The sequence below is a fragment of the Pleurodeles waltl genome, chromosome 3_1 (genome assembly GCF_031143425.1).
Source record: "Pleurodeles waltl isolate 20211129_DDA chromosome 3_1, aPleWal1.hap1.20221129, whole genome shotgun sequence".
In the NCBI taxonomy this organism is placed as follows: domain Eukaryota; kingdom Metazoa; phylum Chordata; class Amphibia; order Caudata; family Salamandridae; genus Pleurodeles; species Pleurodeles waltl.
In genome coordinates, this window is record NC_090440.1 from 1,458,511,721 (window position 1) to 1,458,532,146 (window position 20,426).

A 20,426-nucleotide genomic window follows, 5' to 3' on the forward strand; every position below is an offset into this window, starting at 1 on the left:
GACAATCTCAGTCGAGATCACCAGCAAACTCACGAGTGGGAAATACATCCCCAGATTCTACAAGATCACTTCTACTGCTGGGGGACACCAAACATAGATCTGTTTGCAACAAAAGAAAACGCAAAATGCCAAAACTTCGCATCCAGATACCCACACCCTCAGTCCAAGGGCAATGCTCTATGGATCAGCTGGTCAGGGATATTTGCTTATGCTTTTCCCCCTCTCCCGCTCATTCCTTATCTGGTCAACAAACTGAGTTAAAACAAACTCAAACTAATACTTATAGCGCCAACGTGGGCTCGCCAACCGTGGTACACCACACTGTTGGACTTATCGGTAGTACCCCACATCAAACTACCAAACAGACCAGATCTGTTAACACAACACAAACAACAGATCAGACACCCGAATCCAGCATCGCTCAACCTAGCAATCTGGCTCCTGAAGTCTTAGAATTCGGATATCTAAACCTTTCAAAAGAGTGTATGGAGGTCATTAAACAAGCAAGAAAACCCACAACAAGACATTGTTACGCTAACAAATGGAAAAGATTTGTTTGCTACTGCCAGGCTAAACAAATTATGCCGTTAGACGCCTCCACGCAAAACATTGTAAGTTAGTACACTTACAAAAGTCACATCTAGCCTTTTCTTCCATTAAAATCCAGCTCACTGCATCATCTGCTTATCTGCAGATTAAACATACAAAATCGCTTTTTAGAATCCCAGTTATTAAAGCCTTTATGGAAAGACTAAAAAGAATCTTACCCCCGAGGACACCACCAGTACCTTCGTGGAATCTTAGTATTGTATTAACACGACTCATGGGCCCACCATTTGAACCTATGCAATTCTTGTCAAATCCAATTTTTGACTTGGAAAGTAGCCTTTCTGATCGCCATCACATCACTTCGAAGAGTTAGTGAAATACATGCGTTTACTATTCAAGAACCCTTTATACAAATACATAAACATAAAGTGGTTCTCCGCACAAAGCCACAATTTTTACCAAAAGTCATATCACTGTTCCATCTAAACCAAACTGTGGAACTCCCAGTCTTCTTTCCACAACCAGACTCAGTAGCGGAAAGGGCATTGCATACATTAGACATAAAAAGAGCACTAATGTATTACATTGACAGAACAAAACAATTTTGTAAATCAAAACAATTGTTCGTATCTTTCCAAAAACCTCATGCAGGTAACCCTATATCCAAACAGGGCATTGCCAGATGGGTAGTTAAATGCATTCAAACCTGTTACCTTAAAGCTAAAAGAGAATTACCCATTACACCAAGGGCACATTTCACTAGAAAGAAAGGCGCCACAATGGCTTTTCTTGGTAATATACCAATGACAGAGATTTGTAAGGCAGCCACCTGGTCTACGCCCCATACATTTACTAAGCATTACTGTGTAGATGTGTTAGCAACACAACAAGCCACAGTAGGACAGGCTGTATTAAGAACATTATTCCAGACAACTTCAACTCCTACAGGCTGACCACCGCTTTTGGGGAGATTACTGCTTTGTAGTCTATGCACAGCAGGTGTATCTGCAGCTACACATGCCATCGAACGGAAAATGTCACTTACCCAGTGTACATCTGTTTGTGGCATGTTGCGCTGCAGATTCACATGCACCCTCCCCCGGAGCCTGTAGCCGTTTTAGTTACATGTAAATTGTAAATATGTAAATAAATTTTCCTTTACTACACACTATGTACACACATTTCTACTCCATTGCATGGGCACCTCTAGTACCCTTACTTTACCAACTCCTACCTCACCCTTTGCGGGGAAAACAATCTAAGATGGAGTCGACGCCCATGCGCAATGGAGCCGAAAGGGAGGAGTCACTCGGTCCCGTGATTCAAAAAGACTTCTTTGAAGAAAAACAACTTGTAACACTCCGAGCCCAACACTAGATGGCAGGAACAGTGCACAGCCTGTGAATCTGCAGCGCACCATGCCACAAATAGATGCACACTGGTTAAGTGACATTTTCCATATATTGCACGGACATCTCATTTCTTTACTATATATCTACATATACATTTATACACTCTTTACTTCATCCTCCTGCGGAAAAACAATCTAACAAAGGACTTGATGCCCAAGCTCAGTATTACCAGAGGGGGAGTAACTTGAGCCCATAACTCTAAAACCTTCTTCGAAGAAAAACAACATGTAACACTCCGAGCCCAACACTAGATGGCAGACTTAATGAAAGCATGCAAATCTACTGCACTACATGCCATGAACCGATGTCTACTGGGAAAGTAACATTTTCCTTATGCCCCTTTCTCCTAGTGGAGGTCCCATAGCTATAGTTTGCAATGACTTGGTCAGTTTGTCAGTCTTACATCGGTCTACAACCTCTGTTGCATCTGTGCAAGCCTTGAGAGTGCAAGTGAAGTTGTTTTGTCTGAGGTCCAAGTTGAGCTTATAGTTTGTCTAGACTCCAGGCTTAGTCCATCCATAACTCTTTTTCCTAGAGTAGTTGGAGCTCTTTATCTATGATTAAGATGTGACTGATTCTTTGTGCACACCATCTCTCTCTCCTATGTCCCACAGTAGCCATTACACCGTTTCCTCTTGTGGCTGGTTTTCTTTGTCTGAATCGTGTCTCAGGGTTCTGGTGCAGTCTTTAACTCTCACTTTCTGCTCTCTAGGTAAATATGCTGAGGATGTTTTTGGCGAGCTGTTCACGGAGGCGAGCAGGTTCGCCCTGCGGGTCACCACATTGGGCGAGAGGGTGGACCGGCTGCAAGTTAAAGTGACACAACTGGACCCCAAGGAGGAGGAAGGTAAAACGCATAGGGTCTACAGTTTCACTATAACCCATATAGTTCATTTAGAACTTTTTTGGCACCCTTCTCCGAAATGCATTCCGCATATCGAAGCCACAGAGCACACATGAGCTTTGAGCAGCAGTCCCTCTGTGCAGGAGCAGAGGGTGGGTGTCAGTCACTCACCTCTGTTACTAGACACCATTGTCACATGTGATCTTGCCCAATATATTGCCCCACAAAAATCACTTTTTTTAAATAACTCACAGAATCCATGAGATCCTGCTACTGTTGTAACACGTTAGTAGCACTCATTGGTAAAAGGCGGAGACCCTCTTGCCAAATTTAAACTATGCAGTTTACAGGTCAGCTTTCAGAAGAGCACCTGTCCATCCTACCTCATGAGGGGCAGGGTCTTTTGGCTAAAGGATCCAACAAGTGGTTTCCTGACCTGCAAGTATTAATCCCTATTCCACAACTGGGTAAACGCTCAGATTTTTATGGGGTTCTGTGGGACAAAGAAGGGCAAGGCAGTGCACAAAGGGACTTTCTTAAGGTGACTAGTCCTCTGCATTGAGATCTGCTACGCCACGGCTAGGAAGCAGTCTCCAGAAGGACTGAGCGTCCACTTCACCAGAACCAAAGCTGTTGCTACTGGGTGGCATGCGGAGTGCCTGTCCTTGACACCTGTCATGGAGTGACATGGGCATCTGTGCACACATTCATGAAGCACTACTTCCTTGACAGCCAGGTTTGACAAGAAGTGCATTGCGTCTATTTGGTCCTGCAGCACTTTTTGGTATGAGTCAGTCCACTGACCTAAAACCTTGGGAGGTACTGATATGGTAGCTATTTTAAAACCGCTTTAAAAGAGGCATTGTTACACCTTCAATAAAGAATTTAGACTAGAACCTATGGTTCAAAACTGGTAAACAAAACAGTTTTTATGAAGAGTTAAGGTTATAGCCACCACATGCGGTACTGCCCCCCGCATATAATTTAAATCTGATTGTAGCAGGTCTCTTAAAATTGTATGGTACTTAACTCTTAAAACCTTTCTTTTTGGCTATTACTTCACTAAGAAAAGTCAGTTTGTTATAAGTATTAAATGTAGGAGAATCTTTCTTACTTATACACACATATAAGGTAGTTTTGAGAACCAATCCACATATCATACCTGAAGTAGTTTCACAGTTTCATGTTAATTAAGTAATGACATTACCATGTCAGTGATGGCTTCCACTGAGGAACACTGAAAGAAGTTCTGGCTGACAAGGGCCAATACTTGTTGGTCCTTACTGGCCAGGCCACCTCGTGATGCTGCTTCTTTTGTCTTTCTTTGGGCCGGTCCAGTTCTGGGAGGATGATCTCTGCATGATCTGCGCATGTCTTGTAGAAGTAGACTACTGGTCAAAAGTACTAATTGACTATAACTTAAAAAAAACTAAACAGTGTGGTGCATCTGCCCCATCACTTTGGCACGTGCTAACACTCCCATTAAATGAAGCAAGATTGTTTTATATTTACCAACCAAAATGGACTGGTAAATAAAAAAAACGAAATAGTGCCGGAAGCGCCTTTTTAAAAGAAAACAGGCGCGGGTTGGGAGAAGGGAACAGAGGGAGCATTAGGCAACAGGCGGGGAGAGGACGCCACGGAGCTCTTGGCCGGTAGGGTGCACAGGAATACACTGGTGAGAGGACATTATGGAGCGCTGGGTGGAGTGAGAGGGTGAAAGAATGGAATAAAAGGAGCCAGTGCTTAATTTGAGCTGATGATTGCTTGTGGGGTCTCTGCCACTTACTTTTGGGGTCGGCACTTACTTTTTTGAATCAGGTGCTTAGCAAGTGCAAGACAGGGGAAAAACAAACAGATCGTGAAGACGGAGGAAGAAAAATATGTCAAAACTGACACAAAGAGAGAAAGTAGGAACTTGCAAGAGCGAGAAAAAGGGACAGCGGCAGGCCCGGTTCTAGCGGGGGGGGGGCTGGGGTCTGGTGGACCAGGCCCCCACCCAAGGTAGCCCCTGGCCCTCCCAAGTTCCATATGGAAGTACAGAAATATAGTTTGTTTTTTCTTCATTATTCTTGTGCGCCTGCTGCCTCGCTTTGTGAACCTAATTGGTAAACTTCCTGACAAATACCGATGCGGTGGGCTGCCCGAGTGCCTGGGACAGGTGCCACTTCCATGGTGTGGTGGCTGTTTAAATGCACACATGAAAAGCAAGGCTACCTGCATCGTGTCTATTGTAATAAAAGAGGACTGCAAGCTTCAATCACACATTAAAAGAGATGACATAAGGCCAGAGTCACTGGGATTTTGTGATTCTGTGGATGTGGGGATTTCTGCATAATTATTGATTGGCCGCATTTGCCACATACTGCCAATAATTTGCAGATTTTAACAAAAAAATGTTTCTAGTTCAAACGGATCAAAAGTACCTAAAACCCCCACCATGTGTGTTGTCATGTAGAAGCAGACTTTTTGTCACGAACAGGCAAGTCACTTCTCTTTCAAAGATTGCTGTATTTAGATGCTAAATTGAAATTAGTGAGGGAAAATCTTTGTCTACACAGTTAACGTGTAAAAATGAGAAAAGGTTGAATACTGCTTCACAATATTCATCATTAGGCCACGTAATATGGATTTGCTTGTTACATATTTTAGTACACCTTGCTGCATTATTCGGTCCTCCCTTGCCAGGCAATTACAGTTGGCCCTGAATATGGCAGAAACAATCTAAAAGGATTTTGCCATCCTAAGAAAAGTAATTGGAAATAAGCTTACAACCAATTTATATCTTAGTAGTGGTTTTAGTTTCTTCCTGCTGTGTCCCTGTTAACGTGTTGGGCTTTATGAAAAATATCACTTCCGGTGCAACCCATTTTTTACTTTTTGGAATTGAAAAGACTTTTCCAAGTTTCACAACCATAACCCAGATGCAGAATGGGCAGGAGAAGCGCACTATTCCGTGTCAGAGCTGACCGCATGCCCCGCCACTGTCCTGCCTACTCCAAATCCAGGGGAGATAGCTGAGCGTAAATAAGTTGAAGGACCTTAAGGCGGAGGCAGAACCCTTTATGGCGTAGGGACCTGTGCATCTATTCTCTCCCAACAAAGTCTTTCTTTGAATCACATGGCTAGAATGGATTTTAGGGCTACTGTAAACCCTCTGTCGTAAACCAGTAATATAATATAGTGGGCTAATGCAGTTGCTGCTAAGATGTTCCTGCAATCTGCGGAGTTCAAATATTGCTTTTCAGCCTTTCCATTTTTTACTAAAGGATGGGGCAGTGGAAGCTGTAAAAAAAATGGTATGCCCTTCCAACAGTATAACAATTCTGAGCTTCTAGCGTCCGTGATTTCTGATAAACAGCACACTTATTTGAGTTGCAAATAATTGCGTTTTGGCACATTTTGAAAAGCTGAGCACATAACCCACTTAGACCACTAATGCATTAACTATCAATTAACTGGCAGCTATGGATGTGATGGTGTCCTTGCGTCAGAAGCCCTGAAAACCCTACGTCTGCAGCTTCCAGCACTGTGGCTCTATAGGGTAGTGAAGTTGATCGAAAAATCTAGATTCTCTACAAGAGGAAATGGTGATGGGAATGGTGCAGAGATTAATTAGAGGGGAGTGTGCGGATAGAAAAGACGAGGGTAAGGGAAAAAAGGAAGGATAACATAAAAGAATGGTAAGAAAAGAGGTGGATGAAAGAAGAGTAAAGTAGTGAGTAGAAAGGAGGAGAAAAATATGACAAAAGGACTGATTAGAGATGAGTAGGAGAGTGTTGTGTCTTATAAAAGAATGTGATTAAGATGCGTTAGAGGTGAATGAAGAAGCACCAGCCACTGACTTCCGAACAGAGCTTCGGGCACTGACCCTCTTTCACAAATTAAGCCCTGGAAGGAGCCAATAAGGAAGTTGTGAGACTGGCTAAGCTGCAGGAGGGGGGGAAAAACCTGCTGTATGGGCTAAAATCAGTAAAGCCAGCGAACAGAAAGCAAGCAAATGAGTAACAAAACACAAAGCCAGTGGCAACCAGTGGGAGGAATGCATTCCTAGGTAAGCTGCGAAAATGCCCCTAGTATGGCTCTGCAGCCTGACAGCTCTCCTGTCTGGTGCCCTTTGACCTAAGATAAAGGGGGAGGTGCCAGTTTCCCTGAAGCGCGGGGTCTCTACTACTTCAAATGTAATGGGTTGTCTGCCTTCGCCAACGCCTCCGGGTTCCATTGTCTCTGTCCCAAGACATGATATCTGAACAAAACAAAAACAAGAACGTAGTGGAGCACACCACCTCTCCACTATGTTCTTGTTTTTATGATGAACTGGTGTTTCTCTTACACCAGTATATACATGTTGGCAACGGATGTATTATAGTGTATGAGCACCATCACCATTTTCGATTTGACCTAAAATTTGTTGGAATGTGTAGTGTAATTAGTCATCGTTGCTTTTTGTTTTTTCATTTGTGTACAAACCGACTGGTGTGCGCAAAACAAGAACCCCAGCTCTGCCTACACTACCGTCTTCTGCAGCACCTGCACTCGTCCGTCCAGTCACACAGTGAACCCATCCTCGACCTCTCTTCTCGCTCTCCTTCCCAACCCTTGCCCTGTCAGCACCATGTATGCGTGGCAGAGGTGATGAACGGGAGAGCTGACTGGTACAGCAAAAACCCTCTATACCAGCAGCTAGGAGTGACAGCACCATCACTGTCTTTTTCACACGTTCTTTGAGAAAGGACAGTTGCCACTCCCGCAAAGATCGGTGCCTGTCTGGTGCGCCCTTGGGCACCAAAGCCTGCCTCTGGTACCTCAAGCTGTGTGGCTTTGGGGGGCTTGTATGGCCCTAGAGCCTCGTGGTGTGGGAGCGGTGGGTGCGCCTGTTCAGAACCGTACAAGAGCAGGGTGCCGCGGCTTCACAAAGCCCGTCAGGGGCTCGGCACGGCCCCGAGTGCCCCGAGTGCCCCTTGTTTTTGAAACTTGACTGTGGTCCATCTGGCTCAGCAGATTCCTTGTCGTCCCTAGGATTGTTTTGCCTCCTTTTCGGCCTCATAAAGGCAGTTTTGTCACTCAGTTGTGATTGTGACAGTGATTGCTGTCTTTGTGGCTTTCTGATCACTTGGTGCAGTCATTTCAGCTTCCAAAACACAGTGATTTAAAAGGCCGCGGCTGCATTTCCAGTTTGTCACCATCAGCTCACTTACGTGCACAACTTTTAAAAGTTATGTGCTGTGCTTGCATAGAGCGTGCTTGACTCGCACGTCTTTTTTCACGGCCCTTTGCCTTTCCTTGGCCAACTGCTGTTTGCAAACTAGCTCCAACTCTGCCTGCTTCTGCACTTCTAGGGTCTGTCGACAGAGTGGCTTTTCGCGCTTTCTTTTCTACTTTTTTGCGTTGCCTATGGAGCCACTTAAAATGTCTTTACTATTCTAAATACGGCTGTTTTCCACCGCGTCATCTGGCTCGTTGATGCCGCCACCTAGCAACATAATGCGCTTAGAGACAGCAAACCCTGTCGGGTATGAATGGCCGCTATCTGTACGCAGTGGCGTAGCGTGGGGGGTGCAGGGGGGGCCGGCCGCACCGGGCGCAACATCTGGGGGGGGACTCGAGTGCTAAAATCCACGGGTTAGGGGGCGCAAATTACTTGCCTTGCCCCGGGTGCTGACAACCCACGCTACGCCACTGTCTGTACATCAGCCAGTAAGGCCTATAATCCGGGGGGGGGGGGGGGGGTGCAGGGGTTTGTCTCTGGGATGGTCACGCTCATCATTTTGAAAAATAACCCCCCTAGGTGCCCCTGCGCTCTCACCGGCCTCTGTGACATCGGGGTGCGCGTCTTCAACGGAACGAAGTAGCCTGGGACAGCCCGGGCCGCTCCGGGAGACGCAGGTCCAGCTAGTCAAAGCTCGGAAGCATACGCAGCGCTTTTTTCCCCCTAAATTTTCAGACATTTGGTTAGGAGATGCACAAATGCTTCTCACGCGATGCTGTTGTGTTCCAGTGGAAAACCAAGATTACACACACACTCTTTCACTTACACTCACTTTCACACAGTTTCGTTCTCGCACGCCCACTGTTAAATCACATTCACTCTTTTAGGCCCGTCTCAATCTCGCGCACACACAGGCACCCCCCTCTCTCGCACATTCACTTGGACTACCTGCAGAAAGCATTTACTACAATGAGGGCAATATTTTAATGTTTTTTCCAGTGGAAACTGGACGGAATGCATTTTTATTCCTTTATTTGATCTGATCTCTTGCCATTTTATCGCTCATTCATGTTTGTTTGCTGTTCCGCGGCCGTGCGAATTGATGTTGGGGAATTGCTTTCGACACCTTAGAGATGAAAAACAAGATATTGTTCTAAGCTCAACCACTGGATGGCCAGGTTATGCACAGCATGTTAATTTATAAAACATATTTGCTGCAAAACGTCTGTCATGTTTACATTTGTCGTTTAGTAATTCCTTACTTCCCTCCCTCAAGGGCTTCGAGGCAAAAGGTGAAGCGATATCCCACGGCTCTGTCTGGTGAACCATGGGAGACGCTGGGATGAAATGCAGCCCTGAAGGCTCGCCTTACTGGCACAAACACTTCCTCTGAAGTGGGGTAATTCAGCTGCAGTAGGCGGATCCTTGCCCATTTTAGCGCTAACCTCAACAAAGCGCTTTTGATTTTCCTAAAAAATATCTATATAACACACTTATAGGAGCTTTCAGCCAGCCCTCTTCGCCCATTTGTCTGTTGCGCCATTCACAGGTTTCTTCCGCCCACTACAGTATGGGGCAACGAGTCAGCCCATGCAGCCTTTCAGGAGAAGTACGTCATACTGTAGGTCCCTTTATGTTGCAGGCTATAATTGCATTTTTTTTATATACTGCTGAGGGCCCAGCAACGACCCCAATCAAAAGGTTTTTAACCCCTTCGCTGCCAGGCATTTTCCCCCTCCTGTGCCGAGCCTTTTTTTGGCTATTTGGAGCAGTTCGCGCTTAGGCCCTCATAACTTTTTGGTCACATAAGCTACCCACGCCAAATTTGCGTCCTTTTTTTCCAACATCCTAGGGATTCTAGAGGTACCCAGACTTTGTGGGTTCCCCAGAAGGAGGCCAAGAAATTAGCCAAAAAACAGTGAAAATTTCGGTTTTTTCAAAAAAATGGGAAAAATGGGCTGCAGAAAAAGGCTTGTGGTTTTTTCCCTGAAAAGGGCATCAACAAAGGGTTTGCGGTGATAAAATCACCAGCTTCCCAGCTTTCAGGAACAGGCAGACTTGAATCAGAAAACCCAATTTTTCAACACAATTTTGGCATTTTACTGGGACATACCCCATTTTTACGATTTTTTGTGCTTTCAGCCTCCTTCCAGTCAGTGACAGAAATGGGCATGAAACCAACGCTGGATCCCAGAAACCGCAACATTTCTGAAAAGTAGACAAACTTCTGAATTCAGCAAGGGGTCATTTGTGTAGATCCTACAAGGGTTTCCTACAGAAAATAACAACTGAAAAAGAAAAATATTGAAATTGAGGTGAAAAAAACATCAATTTTTCTCTACGTTTTACTCTGTAACTTTTTCCTGCAATGTCAGATTTTCGAAAGCAATATACTGTTACGTCTGCTGGACTCTTCTGGTTGCGGGGATGTATATAGGGCTTGTAGGTTCATCAAGAACTCTAGGTACCCAGAGCCAATAAATGACCTGCACCCTGCAGTGGGTTTTCATTCTATGCCGGGTATACAGCAATTAATTTGCTGAAATATAAAGAGTAAAAAATAGCTATCAAGAAAACCTTTGTATTTCCAAAATGGGCACAAGATAAGGTGTTGAGAAGCAGTGGTTATTTGCACATCTCTGAATTCTGGGGTGCCCATACTAGCATGTGAATTACAGGGCATTTCTCAAATAGACGTCTTTTTTACACACTGTCTTACATTTGGAAGGGAAAAATGTAGAGAAAGACAAGGGGCAATAACACTTGTTTTGCTATTCTATGTTCCCCCAAGTCTCCCGATACAAATGATACCTCATTTGTGTGGGTAGGCCTAGCGCCCGCAACAGGATATGCTCCAAAACACAACGTGGACACATCACAGAAAACAGAGCTGTTTTTAGCAAAGTGCCTACCTGTAGATTTTGGCCTCTAGCTCAGCCGCCACCTAGGGAAACCTACCAAACCTGTGCATTTCTGAAACTAGAGACCTAGGGGAATCCAAGATGGGGTGACTTGTGTGGCTCGGACCAGGTTCTGTTACCCAGAATCCTTTGCAAACCTCAAAATTTGGCTAAAAAAACACATGTTCCTCACATTTCTGTGGCAGAAAGTTCTAGAATCTGAGAGGAGCCACAAATTTCCTTCCACCCAGCGTTCCTCCCACGTCTCCCGATATAAATGATACCTCACTTGTGTGGGTAGGCCTAGCTCCCGCGACAGGAAACGCCCCAAAGCGCAACGTGGACACATCCAAATTTTTGAAGGAAAACAGAGGTGTTTTTTGCAAAGTGCCTACCTGTAGATTTTGGCCTGTAGCTCAGCCGCCACCTAGGGAAACCTACCAAACCTGTGCATTTCTGAAAACTAGAGACCTAGGGGAATCCAAGATGGGGTGACTTGTGTGGCTTGGACCAGGTTCTGTTACCCAGAATCCTTTGCAAACCTCAAAATTTGGCTAAAAAAACACATGTTCCTCACATTTCTGTGGCAGAAAGTTCTGGAATCTGAGAGGAGCCACAAATTTCCTACCACCCAGCGTTCCCCCAAGTCTCCCGATAAAAATGATACCTCACTTGTGTGGGTGGGCCAGGTGCCTGCAACAGAATAAGGCCCAAAACTTGTAGAGATAGAGGGGATAGCACAGCGAGTTTATAAGGACATATTCTTTTATACATCTTTAGACTGACTCTGCTGTGGGGACCCACATAAGTGAGGTGTCATTTTACTTGGGAGACTGAGGGGAACACTGGGGAGTAGGAATTTTGTGTTGGAGTGGTGATCCTACGAGGAAAAGTCAGGAAAATATGCTTTTTTAAGCAAATTTTGAGGTTTACAGAGGAGTCTGGGTAAGAAAATGTTGGGGGATCCACGCAAGCCAACATCTCCTTGGACTCCTTGGGGTGTCTAGTTTTAAAAAATGTCTGGGTTTGGTAGGTTTGCCTAGATGAAGGCCGCACACAGGACCAAAAACATAGGTGCCCTCTCCCCCCCAAACACAGGTAGTTTTGTAATATATCGTTTTGATGTGCCCACATACGTCCGTGATGTGCCAAACACTAAAATTTTGAAAAGAAACACACTTAGGTTATGTGAAAAAGACCCCTCACCCACCAACCAAGTTGGTGGCATGCTTCATCATCGGGGTCCCACCTGAGGCACCTAGCGTTTCACAGGTGTACTGCGACGCCTGATTACAGCGGAGCAGGTTTTGTCATTTTTACCACACATACTGGTTGGATTTGGCACGAGGGTGAGTGATGGTTCAGTGGATCAAATTTTACTAACAAGAGCTTTCACAAAAATGAAATGCACGGTTAGTAACTGAAAGGCAAAAAACTGAACCAATGACTCACAGCTCGTGAGCTGTAAAGCCGCGACAAGGCACCAACCGCTTTACAGTCCATTCACACAACTTTCATACATGACACACACAAGGCCATTCACACCGCCAGCCACGGGCCCAGCACATTACAACACTCACATCGACAGACAGTGCCACTCAAGGGCCCATCACTTACATATGCCCACATGCCTGATACAACAATCACACCAGCTGATGGGAGTGTGTGGACTGGTGTTTGGCTGGTAGTGTGTTGCAGTAGCCAACAGCAAGTCAATATGTACACTCTCAGCCAAGCCCCACTCCACACACAATGGCATCATTTTTTTTTTTTTTTTTTTTTAAACAGAGGAACCCCTAACTAAGTAGAAAGAATTACAAAACTACGAACACAAAAGCTGTAACTAAGAACATGACAGAAATGCTAACCATGAAACTAAACACATGAAAATACAAAACAGACATGAGTTTACACTCATGGTTGTTCCCAGAAATTCTTCTGGGTGTGGTAATTCTTAAAACAACCACCGACACACAGCCCAGGCTTTGAAGGACAATCTGGGCAGTACATTCGAGTCTCCCTCCGGATACCTCTTCGAAAACACACTCTACATTTCTTAGCTGGAAAGTCTTTTTTGGGTGTGGGAGGAATGTGCTCAGCAAAGTGGCGATCTTTCAATCTAGCCACATCCTCCACCACTGCTTCTCTAGGAACTCTGGCCTGTTCCACCACAATAAGGCTCTCTATCACTGACTCCTGAAATTTCACAAATGTCATCTTTGACTCTGGAGACCTATCCCTAAACACAATAAAAGCATTGAAGGTTGCTAAGTGGAAGAGGTGAAGTGCTAACTTCTTATACCAAACGTAAGACTTACGAATAGCAGTATAAGGTTCCAACCTCTGGTCAACTCTATCTACACCTCCCATGTGCTTATTATAATCTAAAATGCACACAGGTTTGCGCACTTCAACAACCTGGCCCCAAACAGTCACAGGGGAAGTACTCTCATCACGGATGGTACTTAGCATGTAGACATCCCTCTTGTCTGAAAATTTGAAAGCTAGCAGCTCCTCGTTCCGCAAGGCACAGCACTGTCCCCTCTCAAGTTTTTTTACAGACAAGCTCCCTTGGATAGCCTTTCCGGTTAGAACGGATTGTGCCACAAGCAACTGTGTCCACTCTAAACAATTCCTTGAACAACTGCACACCAGTGTAGAAGTTATCTACATACAAATGGTGACCTTTGTTGAACAGTCGTCTACCAAGATCCCACACAATTTTCTCAGTAACTCCAAAAGTGGGAGGACAACCAGGGGGGTCAATATTGGAATCCCTACCAGTGTACACACGGAAACTATACACATATCCTGTCCTACTTTCATACAGCATATACAATTTAATTCCATATCGTGCCCTTTTGCTAGGAATGTACTACCTAAAAACCAAACGACCCTTTGAAGAGAACCAAAGACTCATCCACACTTAACTCTTCGCCTGGAACATAGACCTCCGAAAACCGATCTACAAAATGATCAAGGACAGGCCTAATCTTAAAAAGACGGTCAGAATCTGGGTGATCTTGTGGCAAGGCTAATGCATTGTCAACAAAATGCAGCATCCTAAGAAGAAGCAAATACTGATTACGACTCATGGTCGCTGGAAATATAGCTGTTGCCATCAAGGGACTAGTAGACTAATAAGAAGCCAGTGACGGCTTCCTTATCAACCCCATCAAAAAAGTCAAACCCAAAAACTTTTTTATCTCCTCCAAATTTGTGGGAATCCACTGGGCAGCTCTAGAGTGTGGCCTAAGTCTAGCAGTGTTGTCCCTCAAATGCTGCTCCGCATACAAATTAGTCTGCTCAACAACCTCTTCCAAAAACATATCATCCATGAATAACTCAAAGAAATTGATAGGCATAAAGTTCTCTGTATTGGCGTTACACCCCGGGAGACCAGTAAAGGCAGGCAACTCTGGCTGCTCCATGTTTGGGGCAACCCAGACATCAGGTCTTATAACGGGAAACCTTTCAGCCCCAGGTTGCTGCACTATTGGCACATCAATGTCCTCCTCTAAAACAGGCCCTTCATCTGCACTGAGTGTGGCTTCATCATCAGAAGATTCCCCTCCAACAGAAACATCACTGCCAGAATCTCTGACTTCCTCCTCTGCCTCAGATGCAGAGTCCGTCTCATAGTCATGATCATACTGTGACTCAAAAAGCATACCAACCACCTGCTGAGCGGTCATCCTGCGGCTAGCCATGATCTTTCCTGCTAAAATTAACTGGACAAATTCACCACCAACAACCAGCACTGTGTAAGACAAGTAACAAAGTGTAGCTTTGTTAGTAAGAGTTATAAACTCAAAAACTATACCGCTCACTTGCCTGAAAAAGCTTGATTCACCAGCAACTACCCAGCAATCACCAATGATATCCCACTAAAAATAAATAAAGAAAGGCAAATTAGAAATAAGACAAAACAAATATCATTGTGCACAAACCTAAGGACAATTTCACACACAATCCTGCATTTAGTACACCCCCTACAAACATGTCATTCATGCATGGCAACAATACTCCTTTGGAGTAAATTGTTTTTACTTACCTAAAACATGCAACTGTGCAAACTGCAGGTCAACCACCGCCAAAACCGCAAGGAGCCACAGCAAATAAAGCAAAAGCTTTGAACTAGAACAAAAAGGAGGAAAACATTTTTTATCACAAATGCAAAGACTTCTTCAGTTGACAAACACCCCACCATCAAACATTTAGAAATTTGTGCCTAAGTGGATTCTGCCGTAGGGGCAGATGGGCCTACTAAAAAAATAGGCCTGTCTGCCCCAAGGAAGCCAGAAAATACCTTTAGTAGTGTGTCCCCATGGAGAGCGACCCTTGCCAAAGGGGACAGCCCTCAAACAAACAAAAAACACACACAACACTATACCAGGTGCCTAAGTGGCTTCTGCCCCCCTTGGGGGCAGGTGGGCCTAAGAAAATAGGCCCATCTGCCCCCAGGGGGTGCAGAAATGGCCAACAGGTCAATGCCCCCCCCCCCCCCCCCCAAAAAAATAAACAAATAAAAAAAATCTCTGGCGTTCTAGTGGTTTCAGCCTAAAAATAATAGGCTGATCTGTCTCCAAGGAGTGCAGAAATGGCCTGGGTACATGTGCCCCCAAAGTGGGGGGCGACCCTTGCCCAAGGCCCCCCCCCATCCACTAACACACACACACACACTATCCCTGGTGTCTAAGTGGCTTCTGCCCCCCTTGGGGGCAGGTGGGCCTAACAAAATAGGCTCATCTGCCCCCAGGGGGTGCAGAAATGGCTAACAGGTCAATGCCCCCCTTGGGGGGGCGCCCCGTGACCAAGGGGACGCCCCCCCCTACAAAAATAAACAAATAAAAAAAATCCCTGGCGTTCTAGTGGTTTCTGCCCCCAAATCTGTCTCGAAGGGGTGCAGAAATGGCCTGGGTACATGTGCCCCCAAAGTGGGGGGGCGACCCTTGCCCAAGGCCCCCCCCAACCACTAACACACACACACACACACACACTATCCCTGGTGTCTAAGTGGCTTCTGCACCCCTTGGGGGCAGGTGGGCCTAAAAAAATAGGCCCATGGCCAACAGGTCAATGCCCCCCCCCCCCACAAAAATAAACAAATTAAAAAAATCCCTGGCGTTGTAGTGGTTTCTGCCCCCCTTGGGGCAGATCAGCCTAAAAATAATAAGCTGATCTGCCCTCAAGGGGGGCATAGATGGCCCTAAAAGACATGCCCCCCAAAGGGGAGCGACGCTTGCCCAAGGGGGCGCCCCCCCATCCACTACACACACAATCCCTGGTGCCTAAGTGGCTTCTGCCCCCCTTGGGGGCAGATGAACCTAAAGAAAATAGGCCGATCTGCCCCCAAGGGGGGCAGAAAAGGCCAACAGTTCTCTGCCCCCTTGGGGGGGGGCACCCCTTGCCCAAGGGGGCAGCCCCCCACATAAATACACATAAAAATAAAAAACCCTGGTGATCTAGTGTTTTCTGCCCCCCTTGGGGGCAGATCTGGCTAAAAAGTAGCCAATCTGCCCTCAAGGGGGGCAGAAATGGCCCAAAAAGACATGCCCCCCAAAGGGGAGCCACCCTTGCCCAAGGGGGCGCTCCCCCCATCCACTACACACACAATCCCTGGTGCCTAAGTGGCTTCTGCCCCCCTTGGGGGCAGATGGACCTAAAAAAAAATAGGCCGATCTGCCCCCAAGGGGGGCAGAAAAGGCCAACAGTTCTCTGCCCCCTTGGGGGGGGGGGGGGGCCCTTGCCCAAGGGGGCACCCCCCCCCCACATAAATACACATAAAAATACAAAACCCTGGTGATCTAGTGTTTTCTGCCCCCCTTGGGGGCAGATCTGGCTAAAAAGTAGCCAATCTGCCCCCAAGGGGGGCAGAAATGACCGTAAATGATTGCCCCCTAAAGGGGAGCGACCCTTGCTCAAGGGGCCGCTCCCCGCATGCCAGAAACAGTACATAAATACAGAAAAATAAAATCCCTGGTGTCTAGTGGGCATTCCTGCTGCCCGATCGCAATGCGATCGGGCAGCAGGAATGCTCAAAGAGACACCGGGGGAAAGGAAAAGCCTTTCCTTTCCCCCGGTGCCTCTTTAGCCCAAACCCTCCACCCACCGGGAAGAGGAACTCACCTCTTCTCTCAACGCCGCACAGGAAGCAAATGGCTTCCTGTGCGGCGATATCCCCATAATGAAGTCAGCGCACGATTGCGCGCTGACGTCATTATGGGGGGGGTTGGGGGTGGAAGGGGAAGGGCTTCCCCTTCCATCCCTGACTTTGGGGGGTGGGGGGAAGCACACAGAGGGAGCAAGAGCGCTCCCTCTGGGCTGTGTGCCGAGGATGTAGTGGTTACGTCCTCGGCACAGCAGCACTGTGCCGAAGGACGTAACCACTACGTCCTCGGCACAGAAGGGGTTAAAAAAGAAATGACTAAATAAAATAAACAATTGAGGAAAAGAAAAGGCTGGGAGCCCACACCAGAACTTTTGGCTTTGCCAATGCTTGTTAAATATATCTTTCCTGAAAACATATCCGTTAGCCAGTCTGTTTGGGGGTGCAATGCTTCCTTTCATTGCTAGCCACTAATGCACTGCTTGCCTCTTGTGGCCGTTTTGAGAAAATATTTTCTAGGGCTAAAGGGAAGTGAGATTACACAAAGGAACAGAAAATGTTTTTTGCTAAAACATTTCATTTTTCAGTCAGATGCCCTTCAAATGTAGGTGTGGCTTGACGGCATAGCTGTTTCCAAACCGTATGTTCACCACCAAAAAAGAGGTTTATAAAACATTCCTGCTCGAAGTCTTAGCCCCCTACCACATGTTGATCTTCTCTACAGGCTTTTGATTCAGCAGCTGGTGTGTCCTTCCCTTGAAAAGGAGTCCTTGTGCTGCACTTAGCTCTATAGATAGGCCTGAGTTGGTTGTAGTGACAAGCCAATGATCAAGGCTAATCTATTTATTATGAAATGTTATGACAAAGGCAGTACGTCAGACTTATTACTTGTGAGAAGCATATATGAAAGACAATATTTATAGGAGGATTATTCCTTCACTGCACTAAACCCTGTAGATGGGTATTTCGTTATATAGAGTCTCAGATTACCTTTTTCGGCAGGGGGTTTTGTGTTGGTTATCTACCCGGGTGAAAAAGATTTGCACTTAGTGCGTGGGCCCCACTGGCACTTATTTTTTGGGACCAGAGCTCTTCTTACCAGTCCAGATTGGTCCTCTCACACAGAAAAGTAAAGTAACAGCCCGTCCTAAAAGCCTGCCGAGGCCCAGCCTGTACCTGCTCACTGTTGGGCGTCAGTGTGCCTCTCAGCTGGGGCAGGGTAGGCCACATGTGCATTAAGGCATGTGTGGTGAAGTTAGCATTTCAACAGGATGGAAGCCCCTTCAGCTCCAGACGGGACTCCGAGCTAGGCCTCAGGGGGGACCCTGTCCTGTCTGTCCATTGTTCCCCGTAGCGTGGCCCACCAGCGTGGATTTCTGTGTCGGGACACTAGAATCACTGGTACCGCTCCACACAGCCCCTCCCCTCGCAGCAGGACGAACTCAAGTGCTGCAAGGAGCTAATGACACAGCAGAACTTAAAGCTAGGGTCTGGCTTGGCTCTTAAACCCCGCGCACGAGCCGAGCCTGAAATTGTTATCCATGTAAATCGTATCACAAACATCATGTGAGATACAATTAAGTCTCTTTTAAAATTAAAAAAAAAAAAAGTGTTTTTCTTTAACGGTGTAACCTTTGACATGAAAATGTAGTAGTACTGTAGCACTCCACCGAGGAGTACTTAATAAAGGTGATAGTTCTTAAACCTGAACTTGGAACCATTCCTGCCCCCGCCCCCACACTGGCGACAGCGCTATGCGTGAACTACGAGGCAGGCAGTTGCCACGCGAACCCGGTATGCTGCACAGATTTTTTATAAATAGAGCAACGTTGTAGTCTATTAAATCAAACACAATAGGTGTTTGTACAGTTGGTATTCTGAACTCACGAAGGTGCTCATATTTGCAACAGTGAAGGAAAAAAGGATCGGTAGAATAAAATAGTTGCCGAAGTTCACTCACACAATTCGGTTGAGCAGTGACTCCTCGATTAATGCAAATTTTCTGGTTTCACTTTGTGCAGACCAGCTATTAAATGGGTATTTATTTGTATCTCCTGTATACCCTAAATGTTAACGCTTCGTTTTTTACTCTTTGTGTAGGAGGGTAGAGCGAGGGAGAAAGGCCGAAGCCACATAAAAGCTCTGCCCTTTATGTCCTGAGCCACAGCCAGGCTCAGGCTGGAGCCCGGATCGAGCTTCCAGCGTTTCACGCACCTCTACCCCAGAGTTGCTGCAGGAAGAAACGCTTGTGAGGCCATCTTGTGATTGTTCTGTGATTTTACTAAAACATAGTGCATGACACGTGTGGGGACCACCTCAGAGTTCAAAGGCCCACAGTGTGCCCGACTCCGTGTACTCCGCCAGCCGTCGAGGGTGACCGCTTGATTTGCTGTGTCTCTGTATACTTGTTTTGTGTTTGTGATGGAGGTTTGCTCTGAATGCCTGGTCTTTTTCTGATTAGATCTGGTGCTGTTGCTGCCTGTGCTAAGGCTTTCTGTGCATGAAGGCGGCTTGCACGTGTTTTCCATGATGCAGCCCTTTGATGTGAGGACTTAGTCGTCAGCGCTCTTTACTCTGTGGGTTTGCCCATGTGCTGTGCAGTGTAGTGTGTTTAGTTTCTTACATTTTCTAAGTTGTGCTTCGTTTTGCACTGCTAGGTTTGTTTTGATGTCCACTGCAGTGCTTGCGGAGCCTGGCTGTGCACTGTTTTCCCAAGTTATGTTGGTTTCACAGGGGCTTGCAGAGATGTCCTATGCATTGCTTTCCTATGTATTGCTTTCCTATGTAGTATTTTGGTACCCTACACTTGAATTTGCAGTTCTATTCTATGATTAGCTTGTTCCTTTGCGTGTTACTGTGTTGTTGTTAGTTGTGCACTTCATCATTCAGTCCTGTGCTGCGATTTTGTTTTACAGCAGTGGTTGTTTCTTGTGTAAGTATGAGGGAGACTACAACGCAAGTGTGGAGCCTCTTTGTGTTTGATGTTCAGTTTCTCTGTGCTGCTTTGAGCATGCACGATGCCTTAAAAGTTAATTTGGTGCAATGTTTAAAATGCCTACCGCTGGTACCCCCAACCATATTAACAATGGACCCGAAGTGAAGTAGGCCGTCCTATCAGGACCCAAGGCTCAAGTTCTAAAGCTCCAGCACCTGTTTCACATTTTCTCCAGATGCTTCTGAGACAAAAAGGAACGCCTACCCCTACCAGTTTTCAGGACCAGAAAGTTGACTAGAATTTGGGAGTATGTAATACTGTCACGTTGGTAATTTCTTAGCACTAAAATGAACACAGACTCGGTTTCTACCCTGCTGACTGCCCCACTTTCCGGTTATACCCTGTGCTAGCTGGAAGAGGTTTGTGGTTCATGCACAGAATTATTGCAGAGTTTTAATTAGCGGGCGA

At 46.0% G+C, this 20,426-nt stretch overlaps 1 protein-coding gene across 6 annotated transcripts in view; it reads left to right on the forward strand.

Annotated features, from left to right (window-relative positions):
- WASF2 (WASP family member 2) overlaps positions 1-20,426 on the forward strand; it is a 373,370-nt gene that overhangs the window by 256,825 nt on the left and 96,119 nt on the right. For all 6 annotated transcript variants that reach the window (XM_069225037.1, XM_069225038.1, XM_069225035.1 and 3 more), the window contains one exon: positions 2,674-2,808. In XM_069225037.1, coding sequence (XP_069081138.1) covers positions 2,674-2,808 — 135 coding nt within the window. The remainder of the gene's footprint in view (positions 1-2,673; positions 2,809-20,426) is intronic.